Here is a 21,812-nt window from a genome sequence, read left to right on the forward strand (position 1 = left end):
AATCCAGCCGTTTTTTGTAGTCAACTTCTGTTAAATAAAATATCTCGCTTGGCATTGAACTTTGAGCTTTATAATTTTACAGATATTATTTATACTCTAACAACAACATTACACACTAACTAAAGTTTGAAACATGGGATCACATAGAACGGGACCTTTAATATAGTGACATAGTGCGATTTGATTAGTTATAGGCTATTTAGGCTTATATTTAAATTTACACAACACATTGACTGATAGGCTAGAGACAGACAGAGTATATAGATTACAAACTTTTGGGACACTGTTTAGAAAGTCCATAGCCCTGTGCCCTACAACCTAATGTCCCAATCACAACTGCCAATCATGTTCAAAATAGCTTCAATGTGAATATAATACAATATTGTGTGAATATACATTTTATAGGTCTACGTATGAGTAGGCTACCCAATATACTGCCAGTGACGACATCATTTTGCTTTTCCTATTTGTTGTAGGTATACATTCCATTACATTTTTCTCTGCACACTGAGCATAAACATTCATAACCTAACTTTGTTAGTTTTTTTGCCCAGAACTCATGATCCACTGACTTACTGGAAAGAGAGAGCAGTAATCTTTCCTCATTTGTATGTCCTAGCTAAAAAATATCTTTGCATGCCAGCAACAAGTGTCCCTTGTGAGAGGATTTTTTCAAAGGCTGGAGAAATTATCTGTAAAAAAAAGTAGGCTAAGTCCTTCCACAGCAGAGAAATTAATATTTTTGCATAAAAATCTCTAAAAAAGTGAGACATTGTGGCTTGATTTCTTTTATTAATATTCATTTTGCAGGAGCAAAATAACATTATGCACAGTGAGGAGCCTATAGGTTACAAGCTTCACATATTAGAAAAAAAAAAAAAAAAAAAATGTAATGGCTCGTCAAGGTTGTTTCAGATCAACACCTGCAAGTGACCACTAGGTGTCACCGTTGAGACGGGTGTCGGATTGATTCGAAGCCTCGAAACAATATGGCCCATTTGGTTCAATAGTTTCATTGGTTCACGGAGCCTCGATCTGCCCATCACTAGTGCTGACGTCGACCTCAATTGGCCAGCAGCGCGGACGAGACATCCTTTATTATGTATATCTATGGCTACGACCTACGAGCACATATGAGTGAAAGATGACCGAGCCAATGAGAGTAGTTGTGGGCGGGGGTGATGCATGTAGCCACGCCCCCAACGCAGCACGAGTGCAGTGCTGAGAGTTTGACCAGTTCAAGCTGAAAATGGTCGTGTCGCTGATGAGGCTGTCTCAAGAGTTTGAATTATGGAGCTTCGTCGACGGATGGCGGACAGAGATAGGAAGGAGATGTTTGACTTACAAAAAACAGAGACGCCAAATGCAGGTACATTTTCTGTTCGGATGGTGAATTTCGCAATATCACATTCACATGCCACTCTGTGTTCTCACGTCTGATATACGGACCAGTATAGTGTTTTATGCCTTGCCCTTGAGAGGCTTTTCACACAGCATAACTTATATTTTACTCTATATTTTGTAAATAGTATTAAATTAAAGTCATGCAAATATTTCCATTTCGCAAAAGTTTCATAATAGTAAGTTACTATTATGAAACTAGTAAGCAACTAACTGAGCGCAAAGACTAAAATATGCATTTTAATAAAATATTTGTTTTTGAACAACCATATTTGCACAATCTTTTTTTTTTTTTTTTTTTTTTTTTTTTTAAATAATAGTTGATAACATTTATGGGATTTTAAAGAGTCTCTTACTTACATGAAAAATAAATGAGAGTCAAATTTTCCTTCAGAACTGGCCTGTTTACACTTAACATTAGATTGAGCTATATCTACCTATTTATCTTTATCATCCAACGATTTAAATCATTCTGCCTTACAATTGTGGACTAACTATATGCAGTTTATAGTCCATCATTTATTTATTAAAACTTTTTAGAACACAAATGTGGAGCATACAATAATATTAATATAAATAAAATAATATTAATTATTATTATTTAGCACATGCATTTATCCAAGTAAACATACAAGTGCTACTAATGTATAATATAATAACCTAATAAAATACTATGTGTTTCTGACATATTTAAATTTTTCCAGATCTGGTGCTTTTAGACACACATTATTTCACACCACACCAACAGAAGCCACAGACTCCAGATGCTGTCCAGTCCACACACTGACTGAATGACCAGACCACTGAGGTCTATCAAAAATATATTTAACTTATTTTTCTTTTTTTGACTAGCATACTGTCTGAACAAGTCCAAGGTGTGAGTTAAAAACAGAGCAGTGAGCAAACCTTTCATTCAATGCATATAGGAATGATTAAATAATACAGACAATACATCTAAATGATTAGTGATGCTCTAAAATGAAAAGTCTTGGCTGCAATGGAAAGTTCTGGGCATTTTATGTTTACAGTGTTGATGTTATTGTCCTGTCTGTAGTTCTGGTTCACAGGTTACCGTTGTATCGCAGTTGATATCCAGATTTGGTTGTATTAACAAGGGAATGGCAGACCTGATACTTGATGCTCACAAGTTCAGTTCAGTTTATTTATAGAGCACATTTTAAAAATGTCCACTGGCCGACCAAAGTGCTGTACATAGAAAATAGAGCTAATAGAAATTAGTTACACAAATAATAATATACACAGGTTAAAACAGAACAATCATTACAAGCTAAAAGCAACAGAGAATAAGTTTTGAGACATGACTTGAACTCAGACAGAGAGGAAGTCGATCTAATATAAAGTGGGAGCTTGTTCCACAGTGTGGGGCCAGCCACTTCACAAACTCTGTTTCCCCTTGATTTTAGCCGGGTTCTAGGTATCTGAAGGAGAAGTTTCGTTTCAGATCTAAGACTTCTAGTGGGAGAATATAAATGGAGTAAGTCAGACAGATAAGAAGGTGCTAAATCATTTAAAGATTTATACACCAGTATTAAAATTTTATATTCAGTTCTGGAATTTATCGGTAGCCAATGAAGGGATCTCAAAAGGGGCGTGGCATGGTCAAATTTCCTCTTTCCCATCAGGAATCGTTGCCGTTTGGGACTTTGATACACCAAAAAAAAGGGAGTTGCAATAGTCCAGGCGCGAGGTAAGAAGAGCATGGATCGTAGTCTCCAACGAGCGCTTGGGAAGATTAGATTTGATTTTCGCTAGAGAGCGAAGATAGAAAAAAGCTAGATCCAATGACAGCACTAATTTGCTTATCGAATTTGAGGGAACTATCTAACATCACACCTAAATCCCATACTTGTGGAGAGATAAATAGATCTAGAGATCCAAGGTCAAGATCATGTCTTGGCCTGGTTTCTGAGGGGTCAAAAACAATAACTTCTGTTTTGTCCGAGTTCAAAAATAGGAAATTCTTGGCAAGCCAAGCTTTTACCTCCTCAAGACATGCTGTCAAACTGTCTAGAGCACTCTTATTTTTCCTAGACAAAGGCATAAATCTGCATGTCATCAGCATAACAGTAAAATGAGACATTGTGTTTCCTAAAAATAGAACCCAGAGGAAGAAGATGTAGGGAGAATAGGACAGGAGCTAAGACAGAACCCTGAGGCACACCGCAAGATAAATTTCGGGGGGAAGAGGAGAAACGTCTATTAGTTAAAAAAAATTTGAACCAGCTTAAAACCTTGCGCCCCTAGGCTAACGCAAGACTCAATCCGAGAAACGAGAATCATATGGTCGACAGTATCAAAAGCAGGAGACAAATCTAACATGACTAAAATTATGGAATCTCCCGAATCTGTACCCATGTAAATATCATTGAGAATATCAGAGTCAAACACATACTTGACCTCTGTTGCTTTCTCTTGATCTTTTTAACTGAATCTAAATACCTATGTGTTTATTTTAGAACAAATGGACGTCCAAGAGCAAAGTCAAGAGCTGAATGAAGTGAAGAACCATGATAATGTCACGAAAAAGAATTTATCACAAAGCAGAAGAACTACAAAGACCAACAAGTCTTTCACTTGCACTGAGTGTGGAAAGAATTTCACAATAAAAGGAAGCTTTAAAAAGCACCAACTAATTCATACTGGCGAGAAGCTTCACACGTGTCCTCAGTGTGGAAAGAGTTTCATGCTAAAAGGCCACCTTAACAGACACATAAGAATCCACACTGGAGAGAAACCTCACGCATGTCTTCAGTGTGGAAAGAGTTTTTCACAAAAGATTAATCTCAGTCGTCATCAGCGCTGTCATGAAAAACCATTCAGCTGTGATCAGTGTGACAAGAAGTTCAGATCCTCATCATATCTCAACAAACACCTGACAGTTCACGCAGTTGAGAGGCCGTACTTGTGTCCAGTGTGTGGAAAGAGTTTTTCACGGCTGGCCAATTGCAAAAAGCACCAGAAGATCCATTCTGTGAAAACTCATGATTGTGTGGAGTGCGGCAAGACCTTCATCACACTTGAACGTCTCAAAAAGCATCTGAAAAGTCACTCTGAAGAAAGACCGTTCACATGCACTCAGTGTGGATATGGATTCAAAGAGAAAGTCCACCTAAACAAACACATGAGGATTCACACTGGAGAGAAGCCGCACACGTGTCATCAGTGTGGGAAGAGCTTCATACAGTTGTCAGGTCTCCGCTATCATATGCGTCGTCACTCTGGAGAAAAACCATATCATTGTGATCAGTGTGGGAAGAAATTTACATCATCATCAATTCTAAAAAGCCACTTGATGGTTCATACGGATGAGAAGCTTCATAAGTGCTCTTTGTGTGGAAAGAGTTTTTCACGACCGGACAATTTGAAACAGCACCAAAAAGTACATGATGCTGTACGGGATCACATGTGTTTCGAGTGCGGGAAGAGCTTTATAGCAGCGAGTCATTTGACAAATCACCAAAGAATTCACACGGGAGAAAAACTGTTCAGCTGCTCGCAGTGTGGAAGGAGTTTCACACAAAAAAGCCACTTAAACAAACACTCACGTATTCATAGTGGTGAGGAGCCGCAAACATCGGGTCGCTATCATTGCTCAAGTAAATAATCTGAGATTCTGAGAACGCAAATGTTTTTAAGTTATTGTTTGAAAAAGTTGAGTTTTCACTCTATTGTTCAAATAAAGTTGTTTTTACGTTATTGTTCAAATACAGTTGCTATTAAATGTCAAGATTTGTAGAGATGGTTTTCTATCATTTTGGGGAGTGGCAGAAGTATTGCATTACTTTATTCTAACATTTATGTATTTTTATTCTTCCGTTTATTCTACAATTTACTTTAATTGAAAAGCCTTGATGTTAAGATGTGAACGAAGAAATACATAAATAATCTGTGAGAAATCTGTGCACTGACAATTTTAAAACTTTATTTTAGTCTGATAAATAATGATTGATGTGAAGTGAAAACTTCCAAACTTAAAACAAATGAACAAAAAGATGAGCTAAGTAAAGATTGAAATCGTTCATCTTTTTTGAGGAGACAAAGTAATGGGGTTTCAAAAACATATATTTATCAAATTGAAGAAAGATAGAAAGTGAGAAGACCTGTCTGGGATGAGTAAATCTTTTTAAAGTAATGTCAGTATTATGATTAATCAAAGTGACAAAGGTGAGTCTTGAAAACTGCTGCAAAGATAACTAGTCTAAAGATTAACCAAAGATAGTCAAAGATACCCCCCCCCCCCCCCCCCAAAGAAAATTAAAGTACAGAGCCTTAGCAAAACAATAATAAACGAGATAAAAATAAAAAGCCACCTGTGAAAATGTTCAAACAGAAATGCTGCATTAAGCCCCACAGCACTCAGAAAGAAGCCGAAGTCATAGGCATAATTCCCATTATCATTTAAGAAAAAGTTAATGCGAAAAAACAAAACAAAACAAAAAGTTCAGGATCATGTGCTTTGAGTGTGAGCTCTGAAACACTGAAGTAAATAAAGACCTTCACCTGCCCTCAGTGTGGAAAGAGTTTTGCAGAGGATAAATCTTCATCTGCGCTGTCATGAAAAACCATTCAGCTGTGATCAGTGTGGCAAGAAGTTCAGATTCTCATCATATCTCAGCAACAGCTGACAGTTCACACAGTTCACATATTTGTTAGGTGTGGCTCATTTATATCTTGTGTGCAAAGTCCAAACTCCACAAAAAATATTACACATGTACTACCGCGCGTCTAAAACAACCAGAATCGATTATATACGGAGTATCAAAGGTTTATAATAACCTTAATAAAAACTAAGCCGTGAATGTACATGTATGTGGCTACTTGAAAGAATGGATGGAGGAGGTTTTTTAATCGATATGTAATCAATGTTGATCAAGGTGAGTGTTAAGGTCTTGAGACGCTTTACATGTGACTTCCGCATTAATATATATATATATATATATATATATATATATATATATATATATATATATATATATATATATATATTTACAAAGGACGTAAATAGTTCTTTGACATGTATTTGATCATTTTTGTTTTTTGGTAATTCAAATTAACCTGGTTTAATTGGTTTCGTGTTGGTTTAATTGCTGTCTGCCTCGTTGCTCCTGCTACAGCTGTTGCGTTGGTGTGCGTCTGAAAGCTTCGTATATCTTTCTGTTTTGAATAATTTTTTACTATCAATCCTTGTTGTTTTATACTGCTAAATATAACTTACTCAACATCACACATTAACCTGACATCGCTAGCTTCAATCTAAATCGTTATTGCTAGCACAACACGCTAGTAATTCACTAGCCTGTTAGCGTGCCATCTGTGCGCTCTTTATTTATTCATTTATTTTTACGAGTCCATCAAACAACTTAGGTGAGTAGGATCAGTCAACAAACACGGTAAGTCATGTCATCTTCTCCTCTTATTGTTACTTGCACCTCATGCAACATATATAGCACAGGATTTACATGTAAATGCATGGAGATAGTAAAGCTATCGGAGAAGATTTCAGAACTAGAGACACGCATCCAAGCTTTAATCGAGGTTAATTGTAAGAGTGCAAGGGCTTTAGATACTGCTTTGGATGCGACTAGCTTAGTGAACTCTTTACATTGTTCGGTTCAGGCTGAAGTAGAGCCCGTGCAGCAGGGCAATTGGGTGACGGTGAGACGCTGTAGTCGCGGGACAAAACACCGCTCTTCTGTTCAGATTACAACTTCAAATAGATTCTCCCCACTCAGTGAAACACCCACTGTGAATCCTATTGAATGTGCCCTAGTTATTGGCGATTCTATTACACGGAACGTGAAAATAGAGACACCAGCCACCATAGTCACATGTTTGCCGGGAGCCAGAGCGCCTGACATCAAAGCAAATTTAAAAGTGCTGGCTAATGCTAATCGTAAATTCTTGTATTCTCTATTATTCACGTCGGCACAAATGATGTTCGACTCCACCAGTCGGAGATCACCAAAATTAATGTTAAAGAGGTGTGTGAACTCGCAAGTACGATGTCAGGCACTGTAATTTGCTCTGGCCCCCTTCCTGTTCGCAGGAGTGATGAGATACTTAGTAGATTGTCCTCACTCAATGGCTGGTTGTCTAAGTGGTGTCCGCAAAATAATATAGAATTCATAGACAATTGGAAATGTTTTTGGGGCAGACCTGACCTGTTGAAAAGAGATGGTATTCATCCCTCCTGGGATGGTGCTGCTCTTCTCTTTAGTAATATGGCACATAGTCTTAGAGCTCAAACATGACAATCTGGGGCTCAGGTCAAGAAGCAGACAGACTGGCTAAACCTACCGTCTGCTAGCTGTCTCACGTCACCAAGGTCAGATAAATCACATCACATAGAGCCTCTTTCACCTAGATATCATCATATAGAGACTGTGTCTGTTCCCCGAATTAGGACATACAAGAAACTTCAAAACCCATCTAAGGGTAAAAATGTAATTGATGTTAAATAAAAAAACAGATATAATACAAATGAGCAAATGATAAAGCTTGGGTTGCTGAATATTAGATCCCTTACTTCAAAAGCACTTATTGTTAATCTAGATGTGCTGTGTTTGACAGAAACCTGGCTAAAACCAAACGATTGCATTACTTTAAATGAGACCACCCCGCAAGATTACTGTTATAAACACGAACCTCGTCTGAAAGGCAAAGGGGGAGGTGTTGCTGTCATTTATAGTAATATTTATAGAATTACTAATAAGTCTAGCTTCAAATATAATTCTTTTGAAGTGTTGGTGCTTAATATAGCAATATATAGTGTAAATGATAAATCACGTTTGAGGCCACCAGGGCACCATACAGACTTTATCAAAGAATTTGCTGACTTTCTATCAGAGTTAGTACTAGTTGCAGATAAAATCGTAAAATGTTGGTGATTTTAATATACATGTAGATAACGAAAAAGATGCCTTGGGACTGGCATTTAAAGACATTCTTAACTCTATTGGAGTTAGACAACATGTATCAGGACCTACTCATTGTCGTAATCATACCCTAGATCTAATATTATCACACGGAATCAATGTTGATGCCGTTGAAATTCTGCAACAGAGCGATGACATCTCAGATCATTATCTAGTCTCGTGTAAACTTCATTTAGCCAAGGCTGCAAAGCCGACTCCGTGTTACAAATATGTTAGACCTATCATTTCTGCCACTAAAGATTACTTTATTAATAATCTTCCTGATCAGTTTCATCATCTCAGCATCCTAGATAGCTTAGAAGAACTCGATATTGCGACAGAAACTTTTAACTCTCTCTTTTCCAGCACTTTAGACACAGTTGCTCCGTTGCGCTTAAAGAAGATTAAAGAAAATAGTCCAATGCCGTGGTACAGCGAGCACACTCTGGCCCTTAAGAGAGCAGCCAGAAAAATGGAGCGCAACTGGAAGCAAACAAAACTAGAGGTATTTCGCATTTCATGGAGAGAGAGCTCGATTGCATACAGAGAGGCCTTAAAAGCTGCTAGATCTGCTTATTTTTCAACCCTATTAGAAGAAAATAAACAAAACCCTAGGTATTTATTTGAAACGGTGGCTAAACTAACGAAAAATAAAGCTTCAAGCCCAGAAGTTTCCAAGCAGCACAGCAGTAATGACTTTATTAACTTCTTCACTTATAAGATTGATAATATCAGGGAGAAAATTATAACTATGCAACCGTCTACTACAGTATCGCATCAGGCAGTGCATTGTAGTGTCCCTAAGGAAAAATATGATTCATTCATTGCTATAGGAGAGGAAGAATTTGTTAAACTCGTTAAAGCATCTAAACTGACAACATGTATGTTAGACCCTATACCGACTAAGCTACTGAAAGAGATGCTTCCAGGGGTCATAGATCATCTTCTTAATATCATTAATTCATCTTTGTCATTAGGATACGTACCAAAAACTTTTAAGCTGGCTATGATTAAACCGCTTGTCAAAAAACGCAACTTGATCGTACAGAATTAGTCAATTACAGGCCGATCTCGAATCTACCTTTTGTCAAAGATACTAGAAAAGGCAGTATCCTCACAACTATGTTCCTTTTTAGAAAGAAATTATATCTGCGAGGATTTTCAGTCAGGATTTAGACCATACCATAGTACTGAGACTGCTCTCATTAGAGTGACAAATGATTTGCTCTTATCCGATCGTGGTTGTATCTCTCTATTAGTGTTACTCGATCTTAGTGCTGCATTTGATTCTATTGACCACAACATTCTTTTAAATAGACTCGAAAATTATGTTGGCATTAGTGGAATTGCATTAACATGGTTTAAATCATACTGATCTGACCGTTATCAGTTTGTAGCAGTAAATGAAGAGATGTCTCTCTCATCGATCACAAGTTCAGTATGGCGTACCACAAGGCTCAGTACTAGGACCGTTTCTTTTCACTTTGTACATGCTACCCTTGGGAAATATCATTAGGAAGCATGGAATTAGTTTTCACTGTTATGCCGATGATACTCAGCTCTATATTTCTTCACGCCCTGACGAAACTTACGAATGTATAGGTGCTATAACAAATTGGATGACTAGTAATTTCCTACTACTTAATTCTGAAAAAACAGAGATTCTAATTATTGGACAAAAAACTTCCTCACGTAATAATAATCTAGAATACTGTCTAACACTTGATGGCTGCTCTGTCAAGTCTTCGTCGTCGGTTAGGAACCTGGGTGTGCTCTTTGATACCAATCTTTCATTTGAAAGTCACGTGTCTAGTATCTGTAAAACCACATTTTTCCATCTTAAAGATATCTAAATTACGTCATATGCTCTCATTGACAAATGTCAAGTCAAGTCAAGTCAAGTCATCTTCATTTATATAGCGCTTTTAACAATGTAGATTGTTCCAAAGCGGCTTTACAGAGATACAAGGATAGTTTAAAGTAACAGAGATTGTTTTGGCTTTATAGCAGTTCTTGAATAAAGTTATTTTCCAGCTAAAGTTAATTTGATTGATTCACTTCTGTCGCAACGATCCTAGTTATTAACTTAGGGGCCGCTAACACGACACCGTTTTAACAGGAAACTCTACACAGACTTTAAACGCGAAACCTGTGAGAACGCTGATGGCGTGCACATGCGTATTACGAGTTCAGTCTATTGGTATGCGCGTTTGAATATATGTGCGCAGGTTTGTAATTCCCTACAAACCAAGCCTTAAAAAAACTACCTTTCTGGCCTTAACATTTTTGATACAGAATTTTATCACTTCGGGGTAGATACGTGAACCGAATTTTCCCGACAACGCTTTATCTGTAGAGTGGTAAAGGGATCCTCCATAAGGAGAAACTAGTTGGCACTTTAGCACCCCGCTATGACATCGGGTCCAGGCGCAGGTCCTTCATCAGATCTGGATACACATTATACACATTATAGACTTTTATAATTCAATGTTAGGTTGCATAGTTTAGGTCAGCCGGAACCGGGAACACTTCCCATAAATCCTGATGTACTCGTTACATCATAAGAAGAATGGCGTCTACGCTAATATTAGTCTCTCTGTTTATCCCGAGGTTTACCGCAGTCCGCCGGATCCAGGCTGTATCCAGATCTGATGAAGGACCTGCGCCTGGACACGACGACAGCGCAGTCCTGAAATGTCAACTAGGCTCTTCCCTGTGAAGGCCTCCCTCTCCTCCCTTTACCTCTCTACAGATAAAGCGTTGTCGGGATAATTCCGGTTCGCGTGGCTACGTGGAAGCGATAAAAATTCTGTATTATTAATTTTAAGGCCAGACAAGTAGTATGTTGAAGGTTGATTTGTAGGGAAGGACTACACGCCTGCGCACATATATTCAAACGCACATACCTATAGACTGAACTTATAATACGCATGTGCACGCCATAGTTAATAACTAATGATCGTTGCGATGGAAGTGAATCAATCAAACTAACTTTAGCTGGACAATAACTTTATTCTAGAGCTGCTATAAAGCCAAAACACTTTACTTTAATTTCCTATTATCATTGTAAAGCTGCTTTGGAACAATCTACATTGTTAAAAGCGAAGATGATTTATCAAGTTATAAATGAAGATGACTTGACTTGTTTGTGGGGTTTTCCCCTTTGTGTAATATACAAGTAACATTGTTTGAGTGAACGACGGGTCACATGATCCTGTTTCTCTGACTCTCAGATCCTTTCAGCTGAATTATTGAATCATTTCCATCCAGAGTCAGTGTTGGAGATCATATTCTGTTTCAACTGTTCAGCTTCATCATGGATGACACACAGACATCCAGAGATGAAGAGTTTTCTCCAGGATGCAGGTACTTTGAATAAACACTAGATCAGAATTGGAAGTCTCACAAAAACATGTTTGTGTGTGTGTGTGTGTGTGTGTGTGTGTGTGTAAGTGAGAATTTTATTAAAAACAATGAGACCAGAGCTCAGACGTGTCATATTTATATTATGATGTTTTATATACTAGGTATTCATGTTTTTATAGATATAAGGCAGAGATACACATCTATGAAAGCACTTACTGTGCCAGTTTATGGTTTTTGTATCAACAGTGTAAATAAATGTTTTTTTAGTTTTTTTAAATAAACTAATAGTAATACAGTAATTCAAAGGATTCACTTTAATCTCTCTCTGTTATAGTTCAGTTCATCAGAAGAGATCAGATCCAGAGCCCAGCTGTGTGTCTATGAGGAGTGACGAGTCTATAGGTGTGCCACTACATTTCAGGTATAACATTTCTTTATATTCAATTAAAATTATTCAGTTATAAACAACACGCAGTCTGGTCATAAAAATGACAGCAAACAGAAATTGACCACAAAGTAAAATACTGTTTGTTTATTACAGTTGTGACAAGTGCATAGTTAATAAGTTCATTAACTGTTGTCGAAATTATTAAGGTAATATCAGAGTGTCTGATTCCTGATTAATTCCTGGTATAATTCCTTAAATCTGTTCTGTTACAGTTATATTTCAGCAGAAGAGATCAGAACCATAGCTCAGATGTGTGTCATATTTATATTACAATGCTTTATTATGCTAGTTATTCATGTTATTATGGCATTCGTATTAGATATTAGGCAGAGAGACACATGAAATTGCTTAGTTTGGTACAGGTTTTGTATCAACATGGTGTAAATGTAAATAACATACGTTTTTAATGATAAATAAATATGAAGCAATTCAAATGATTCACTTTAATCTCTCTCTGTTATAGTTCATTTCATCAGAAGAGATCTGAACCAGAGCCCAGCTGTGTGTCTATGAGGAGTGACGAGTCTATGGGTGTGCCACTACATTTCAGGTATAACATTTCTTTATATTACATTTAAATTATTCAGTTATTAACAACAATCAAAATGGCCATCAAAATGGCAGCAAGCAGATATTGACCACAAAGTAAAATATTGTTTGTTTGTTTGTTTGTTTATTATTGCATTGCTAATAAGTTCATTAACAACTGTTGGCAAAATTATTAAGTTAATATCAGAGTGTCAGATTCCCTATTCTCTGATTCTCATGATGTTTCAGGTCAGTCCCTCCACAAAGATCAGCCGTAACAAAACCCCTCTGTAAGAAGTATGACCACTCTATGAATCAACTACAGGACTTTAATGAAAGCAGGTATTTTGCTGTCAGGTAAATTGTAGGGCTTTTTATTGTTGATTTTGTTGCAGTGCGTTGTCACACATTTATCAAATACATTATTAATAACTGACACATTTCATAAACCCAATTATATGCTTAGTGTCTCATAATACAGAAAACAAGACATTTTGCTCTGTACATTTACATTTTTAGCTCATGTAATAATGTAGTATTCTAATTTTACAGCCATGAAGTCCTCAGCAGGTTCAGATCAAATCTGATGAAGAAGTTTGAGTGCCTGTATGAGGGAACAGCACAGCAGGGAAACCCAACACTCCTGAATGAGATCTACACAGAGCTCTACATCACAGAGAGTGAGAGTGGAGAGATCCGTAATGAACATGAGGTGAGACAGATTGAGACACAATCCAGGAGAGCATCAACAGAGGACACACCGATCAAATGCAATGACATCTTTAGACCTTTACTTGGACAAGACAAACCCATCAGAACTGTGCTGACAAAGGGAGTCGCTGGCATTGGAAAAACAGTCTCTGTGCAGAAGTTCATCCTGGACTGGGCTGAAGAGAAAGAGAATCAGGATGTCCAGCTCATATTTCCTCTTCCTTTCAGAGAGATCAATTTGATGCAGGACAAAACACTCAGTCTTTCAGATCTTCTTCATGTATTTTTCCCTGAAACTAAAGAAATGGAAATATCCAGTGACAAATATAAAGTGTTGTTCATCTTTGATGGTCTGGACGAGTGTCGTCTGTCTCTGGATTTTCAGACTGATGTGAGGTTGTGTGATGTAAGTGAATCAGCCTCAGTGGACGTGCTGCTGACGAACCTCATTGTGGGAAATCTGCTTCCCTCTGCTCTCATCTGGATCACCTCCAGACCAGCAGCAGCCGATCTCGTCCCCTCTGAGTGTGTCCATCGAGTGACAGAGGTACGAGGCTTCAATGATCCACAGAAGGAGGAATACTTCAGGAAGAGAATCAGTGATCAGAGTCTGGCCAATAAAATCTTCACACACCTGAAGTCATCAAGGAGCCTCTACATCATGTGCCACATCCCAGTGTTCTGCTGGATCTCAGCCACTGTTCTGGAGAAGATGTTGAGCGAAGCAGAGAGAGGAGAGATTCCCAAGACTCTCACTCAAATGTACACACACTTCCTGCTCCTTCAGACCAACATCAAACATGAGAAGGACTATGAGAAGAACGTGACAGATGAAGACATGATCCTCAAACTGGGAAAACTGGCTTTTCAGCAGCTTGTGAAAGGCAATGTGATCTTCTATGAGGAAGACCTGAGAGAGTGTGGAGTTGATGTGACAGAAGCATCAGTGTACTCAGGATTGTGCACTCAGATCTTCAGAGAGGAGTTTGGCTGGTATCAGGGGAAAGTCTTCTGCTTTGTTCATCTGAGTGTTCAGGAACATCTAGCGGCTCTATATGTGCATCTCTCCTGTACAAACAACAACAGAAATGTGTTTGACTCAATCACTAAACAGAGTTCGTGGTCTAAATTTAAGGACTGGTTTCAACTCATGTTTAAAAATGTTTCATTATCTGAGCTGCATCAGAGAGCTGTGGATGAGGCTCTACAGAGTAAAAATGGACATCTGGACCTTTTCCTGCGGTTCCTTCTGGGTCTGTCAGTGGAGTCTCAGCAGATTCTCCTACAAGGACTAATACAACAGACAAGCAGATCTGACAGCAATGAGGAAACAGTTGAGTACATCAAGAAGAAGATCAGGACCATTGACTCTCCAGAGAAATCCATCAATCTGTTCCACTGTCTGAATGAACTGGGTGATCATTCACTAGTGGAGGAAATACAACAGTATCTGAAATCTGGAAGAATAAAGGAAGCCAAACTCTCTTCATCTCAGTGGTCAGCTGTAGTCTTTGTGTTGTTGACATCAGAGGAGAAGCTGGATGAGTTTGATTTTAATGATTTTGTTGTAAGAGACAATAAAACTGAACAACTAAATGTTCTTCAGAAGCTGCTTCCTGTGATTAAAGAATCCAGATCAGTTCAGTAAGTACATGTATCAGTCAGAACAATCAGTTCACTGTTAAAACATTAGGAAAATAAAAGTTCATAAATCTTCAGTGCTGCAGATGTTGTCTAGAGTTCTGTGGTCACTATTTTGATGCGTTTCCCAAATCGTGACAATGAAAAATTAATTTAGACATTCAAATAAAGTCAGAAAATTTGTGTATGAATAAATAATTAAATGTTCTTGCACATAAAGAGGGAATTTATATATTTGAAATATATATATTTTTTTAAATAAATAAATTGCATAAAATAAATGAAGACAATTAAACATTCACTAAAACTTTTGAAAAACCCAATTTTATGAAGAATCAAATCACTGAGTATCTGAAATTTGTGAGATGCAGAAATTAGTTCAGATGTAATGTGTAGCAACGGCTCCACCCTAACAAGAATAGCATTGTACAATGAGACATTTAAGATTATTTACAAGTCATTGCTTTTACAAATATTTGGAATGGAATATCAAAAATATATTGATATGAATCTTTTTCTGTTAATCTATTAGTCTGCATTTACATTGTGCGTATCTATTTTGACATGCCGTTTTGCAGTGTGTAATTGGCCATCGGTTCTCTCAGCAGCAGAAAAACAAAACTGTCATTCAATGGATTATGTATAGCCTAGAAAGAGCGCTCCCTTTACAATAACTAAAAGCTGTCACTCATCTCAGTTCACAATCTCACAAAGTTCCATTATAAAAAATAAAGATGTCTACACTACATAAAGAAAATCTTACTAGCATCATGTCTTTTTGTTAATGAGAGGATTTGCAAACATGCAGAAATCAGCACTGAACAAAAACTCCAGCGTTTTAAACAGTGAGTGGATTCTGACTAAATGAAACACCTCTGATTGGCCATTGCGTTCAAGAGATCAGCAAACATGTCTGTGATTGGCTACATTTCTCACTGTTGCAAAAACATGTTGTAAATAAAACATTTGACCATGAACCTTGGATAAGAATTTGACATTGTTAAATAATATTGGAATTAAAAAAATTTGGAAAGCTATTTGATGGTGTTTAAATTATGCTATTCGTTTTTCATCTCTCTACAGGTTGTATGATTGTGGCGTCACAGATGAAGGTTTTGCTGCTCTGGCTTCAGCTCTGAGATCAAACCCTGAACACCTGAGAGATCTGAATCTGTCTAAGAATAAAATAGGAAAATCAGTGAATCTGCTGTCTGATGTACTACAGAATCCTCACTGTAAACTGGAGAGACTGTGGTAAGATTTGACTCTCACACATGAATCACAATGTAAAGTATATTTGAAGTGTTCAGCCTCTTTCTGCTGCTGTGAGTTCAGGTGAACGTGATTTCACCAAGTACCACATGTTCCTGGATCAACAGTAAAGTTTGGGTAGGGTTAGGTTTAGGGGTAGGGATAGGGTTAGGACTAAATTTTGGGGCAGGAATGTTATTCCAGGATCAACAAAATATGTTGATCCAGGAACATGTCTTACTTGGCAAAATCACAGTAAATGATTGAACACATGAGCTGATCCTCAGTAACATGATACCGCAGGACTGAGAGTCACACTGAAGTACACACTTTCACACACAAATGTAAAATGAAATCACACACACACACACACACACACACACGCACTAATTGATACTCCATACATATTACATACTACAGATCTAAGTAACATAGTAAAACTAGCCTATGTATAGGAATAGAGCAGTCATTCTCAAACTTTTTACACCAAGTACCACCTCAGAAAATATTCGGCTCTCCAAGTACCACCATAATGACCAATATTAAAATACAGTAGCGTAGTAGGCCTAACTATTCAGCTACAGCTATGCACAGCTCAAAAACAAGGCAGGTTTATTCCTAATAAGACATTTTTTAATGTCAGCCACTTTAAACATTGTAAATACACAGTTTGAACATTAAGACTGCATGGTGCTGCTTACATACAGGTAAATAAAAGCTTAAATAATTATTAAATTAAAATGTACTGTACCTAAAATTGGTTTCATGCATTCATTGCTAAGAACTTTGCCACATACCACACACTGCGGCCTGGGCTCTTCCTCTCTCCCACTCCAAATAAATCCAAATTTGATGCAGTTTGAGTCATAATTAGTAATAACTTAATGAATCTGTTTGAGATCAAATTAATGCTAGATGTTTTGCTATAAATTACGGACATGGCATCTGAGGACTATTTCTCTTTTTTTCAGTTATTTTGCTTTATTTCCAGATTCAATCATAGGCTCGTTCTTACGTAGGCTACTAGAGCACGTACTCGCATGCGGACACTTAAAACAACGATGCTTTAAATCTCTTTAAAAGACGTAAATGATGACAAACTAAAAGACGTAAATGACATTTGTATGAATTCTAAATAAAAGATACAGATTGTACTGAATAGCTTGCTTATTTGGCTCAAGATAAGGATTTACTGAGTCCACATGGCATGAAACTAGAAACTATGCTTCTAACCACAGGTTGAGAGCTGTCGTTCCTACCACACAACTTTTCGATGTTTAATCTGAACTGAGAGAGTGAAGAGTGTGTCATTGTTCTCTACAGGTTGAGGGATTGTGGCGTCACAGATGAAGGTTTTGCTGCTCTGGCTTCAGCTCTGAGATCAAACCCTGAACACCTGAGAGTACTGAGTCTGTCTGGGAATAAAATAGGAAAATCTGTGAATCTGCTGTCTGATGTACTACAGAATCCTCACTTTAAACTGGAGGAACTGAGGTAAGATCATATTTGGCTCTCACACATAGGGTTGCCAACTGTCCCGTATTAGCCAGGACGTCCCGTATTCTGGGCCTAATTTATTTGTCCCGTGCGTGACCTACCTTGTCCCGTTTTTTGACTAGCCTACTACGCTTATCTAACCACTGACTGATACAACAGCAACAGCAGCAGTGCTGATCACGACACTTGAGAATGATCACTGACACCTGTCATCATCCAATCACAGCTTTTTTTAATCATTGTTTTGAGACAAATCATTGTTTGATTTGCGAACATAATCCTCTGCCGTGTGGTCGCTTCCGCTTCAAGCCGGACTCGTCTCGCGCTAACGGTAATTCCATTTCACTGCCCACGTTTTGATTTCAGCAAATCTATTTTGCCGAATGCAAACAACGTGATTATTGTTCATGAGTCCAACATCCAGCCACGCAAGAAAACATGTAATCTACCTGAGGGAATAATATGCTCAAAAAAAATATTTCTGATTATTATTTTATTTTTTCCCCAGGATTCTTTGATAAATATAAAGTTCATAAGAGATTTATTTGAAATAGAAAGCTTTTGTAACATTATAAATGTCTTTACTGTCACTTTTGATTAATGTAATGCATCCTTGCTGAATAAAAGTAGGCAATTACTTTCTTTAATTTCTTTCCAAAAAAAAAAATCTTACTAACCCCAAACTTTTGAACTGTAGGCCTGGTGTATAATGTTAAAAAAGCTTTCTATTTTAGATAAATGCTGTTATTTTGAACGATGGTTTGTTTGTAATGTGACATTTTTTTATGTATGACATTAAAATTCTTTTTAGAATTAAATTGTACATAAATAGGTTAAGCAATACAAATGTGTTTATGTCTGATAACCTTTTAAACACATACTTAACTGCAGACACTGAAATGACGTACACTGTGTGATACAGTACGAATATTTTGAGTGTCTCATTTTCCTATAAAGAACCACGATTGTCCCGCATTTTCCTTTTCTGAAGTTGGCAACCCTACTCACACATGAATCACAATGTAAAGTATATTTGAAGTGTTCAGCCTCTTTCTGCTGCTGATTGAGCTGTAAATGATTGAACACATGAGCTGATCCTCAGTAACATGATCCTGCAGGACTGAGAGTCACACTGAAATACACACTTTCACACACAAATGTAAAATGAAATCACACACACACGCACACACGCACTAATTGATACTCCATACATATTACATAGTACAGATCTAAGTAACATAGTAAAACTAATCTATGTAGTGAATAGTGTCATTTATTATAACAGATTTTGCACAAGACATACATTTAAAATAGTGCAAATAAGAGATTATTTTTCCTGATTGAATGATACTTTAGATGATCAGTTGAGCAGTAAATATGATCATGTTTGGTGACATTTTAGATCTCAATCTAATGATCCATCAAACATATTAATTTGTGCTTTAAGTTTGAAATTTCTCTTTAATAATGGATTCACTACTAAACTGATGTGATCTGATCTGAGAGAGTGAAGAGTGTGTCATTGTTCTCTACAGGTTGAGTTACTGTGGTGTCACAGATGAAGGTTGTGCTGCTCTGGCTTCAGCTCTGAGATCAAACCCTGAACACCTGAGATATCTGGATCTGTCATTGAATAAACTAGGAGATTCAGGAGTGAAGTTGCTCTCTGATCTGAAGGATGATCCACATTATAAACTGAAGGAACTATTCTACTGTGAGTATATTTTTATTTCAAGCTTTTAAATTGACCCAATTTCAGTGACAGGTCCCATATGTGTGTAACTGGAGAATATAAGATAATAATTCAGCTCCACTTTTGTCTCTGTAAACCTTTTTTAATAAGAGTTTAATTTTGTGATGTGAATATGAGCTATGAATAGGCTAGGTCTATATGAATATTTTCATCTCTTACATGTTTACACGCACAACTTTTGTTTCAATTGGAATTAATTAATTCAATCCAAACATAGTGTTTACATGAATGATAAATAAAATGATCGTGTTGATGTGTGCGTTTATATGTCACAAGCTTCAAATCAGAATTGAGTTTTTGACATGCACACACTGCACGAATATTTATTGCTGTTTGCACATAATGTTTTTCTACATTGTTTGTTTGTTTGTTTTAAACTGCAGACTTAATAATTATATATTACGTGTCAGGTCCTAATAGGAGACAATGAGCATATGAACCGCTGTGCCTTGCTGCTTATATTTATCAAGCAGTAAAAACACCCATACCTGCACCCAAAACAGCCTGTGGATGAGAGTATGAGAGAAGGACTGGTGGGACGATGTCCTGCTCCACTTCACAGATTATGAATGGAAGGAGAATTTTTGAATGACACAAATATGTACGAATAGCCGTGAGATTGTGTTGGTCATTCATGACACTTCATTCAACAACTACAACAGCTCGTACGCGCCATACGTCATTACATAAATTCTACGTCATTGCACACGCACAGCACTTTCCAGTTTGGGTTTTCAGTCTGATCAAGTGTTTATATGTCCTCTCGATCGCATTAGAAAAAGAATAAACCAAATCCGATCGAAATTTCATTCCGATCAAGCTCATTCGATTAAGGTGTTTAGTTGAAGGCTTTTCAGTGCGAGCCGTCAATCTGATTACTAACGGATTATTTGGTTGGATGTAAACATGGTGTGTGTGTGTGTGTGTGTGTGTGTGTGTGTGTGTGTGTGTGTGTGTGTGTGTGTGTGTGTGTGTGTGTGTAAGTGATAAAGTGAGTTATCATTTACAGTTATTAATCTATTAGTTTTTCATTAATATCTATGGCTGTGTTTTTCCTGAAATGATCTCCAGATGTGATGTGACAGCAGTAATGTCTCATACTCATATGTGACTGTCTGTGTTTTATTGTAGGACTCTCAGTATTTAGACGTCAGTCCAGTTTCCTCAGGATCAGCTGATGGTGAATAAGGAGCCGCTACAGAGACTGAAGACTCAGAGACACACAGCGATCGCACTGACATGTGTGTGTGTTACTTCACACCAGTTTCTTGTTTTACAGTGATAGCTCATGAAAATGAGTGCTGAAAATAGCAGCTTTGAATTGTTTCAAAAGTCTGAGACTACAGAAAAGACAAATGTTGTACATTTTTCTACCAGCAGAGGGAGACAAAGATTATGCAAATAATTTCACTGGACATTTATTTCTGTAAAATATTTTTTAGTATTTATCTATTTTTGTATATGACCATCTATTAAAGTTTACATCACCTAAATCTTCACATTCTTTTACTGGTTTCTTTTCTCCTCCTGCCTCTGAACACCATTAACTACTAATTGCTATATGTTGACACTTATTCTTCTTGATGGCAAGTATTTCTAAAGCCAACAACAAAAAGCAGTGATATGACAGACACTCTTGCTTAATTTCTTACTTTATATTCATAGGAAAAGAACTGTCTTCTGTCAAAGAAACAGGAATTCTGAAATTAAATTAAATATTTTTAATGTCCATTTCATTTGCATGGAAATGTGTCTTTATCTCAGGACACTCAAGATCTGTACCATTTCAAGCACATCTTTACTCACATCAGAACTACTTAATTTCCTCAAAATATATAGTCTCTGCATAGACTTCTTATAGATACAGTCCATATTTAGAGTTAAGTTCAAATTATTATCCAGAAACAATCCAATATATTTAAAATTTCCGACCTTTTCAACAACTTGGCTGTTAATATTATTGTATAACTTTATCTGTTCATCATTATATAACTTTAACTTTTAATCATATAAAGCGATCGCGTTTATTCAGAAAATTTAATAATAATAATAATTCGTTACATTTATATAGCGCTTTTTCTGAGACCTCAAAGCGCTTTACATAGATGGGGGAATCTCCTCAACCACCACCAATGTGCAGCATCCACTTGGATGATGCGACGGCAGCCACATTGCGCCAGAACGCCCACCACACACCAGCTTACTGGTGGAGAGGAGACAGTGATGAAGCCAATCAGTGTATGGGGATGATTAGGAGGCCATGATGGACAGAGGCCAAGGG

The 21,812-nt window shown here is 37.2% G+C and overlaps 2 protein-coding genes across 3 annotated transcripts; both read left to right on the plus strand.

Moving 5' to 3' along the window:
- Positions 1 to 1,137: 1,137 nt before the first annotated feature.
- LOC311297559 (uncharacterized protein) lies at positions 1,138 to 5,315 on the plus strand. The gene is made up of 2 exons (XM_084419904.1): positions 1,138 to 1,369; positions 3,879 to 5,315. The coding sequence occupies exons 1-2, from the start codon at positions 1,291 to 1,293 to the stop codon at positions 5,024 to 5,026; spliced, it is 1,227 nt and encodes a 408-aa protein (XP_084276030.1). The 5' UTR covers positions 1,138 to 1,290; the 3' UTR covers positions 5,027 to 5,315.
- An 837-nt stretch (positions 5,316 to 6,152) lies between these two features.
- LOC311297547 (NACHT, LRR and PYD domains-containing protein 3-like) lies at positions 6,153 to 21,028 on the plus strand. Of its 2 annotated transcripts, none has more exons than XM_084419882.1 (10): positions 6,153 to 6,296; positions 11,570 to 11,702; positions 12,037 to 12,123; positions 12,614 to 12,700; positions 12,928 to 13,035; positions 13,231 to 15,033; positions 16,114 to 16,284; positions 17,605 to 17,775; positions 19,314 to 19,492; positions 20,663 to 21,028. In XM_084419882.1, coding segments are annotated over exons 2-10 (2,658 nt in total). In that variant the 5' UTR covers positions 6,153 to 6,296; positions 11,570 to 11,652; the 3' UTR covers positions 20,665 to 21,028. The 2 variants fall into 2 exon arrangements, with proteins under 2 accessions (XP_084276008.1, XP_084276009.1); XM_084419883.1 differs by having other exon boundaries at positions 11,607 to 11,702.
- Positions 21,029 to 21,812: the final 784 nt, after the last annotated feature.

Source organism: Rutilus rutilus (assembly GCF_951802725.1).
Source record: "Rutilus rutilus genome assembly, chromosome: 9".
In the NCBI taxonomy this organism is placed as follows: Eukaryota; Metazoa; Chordata; class Actinopteri; order Cypriniformes; family Leuciscidae; genus Rutilus; species Rutilus rutilus.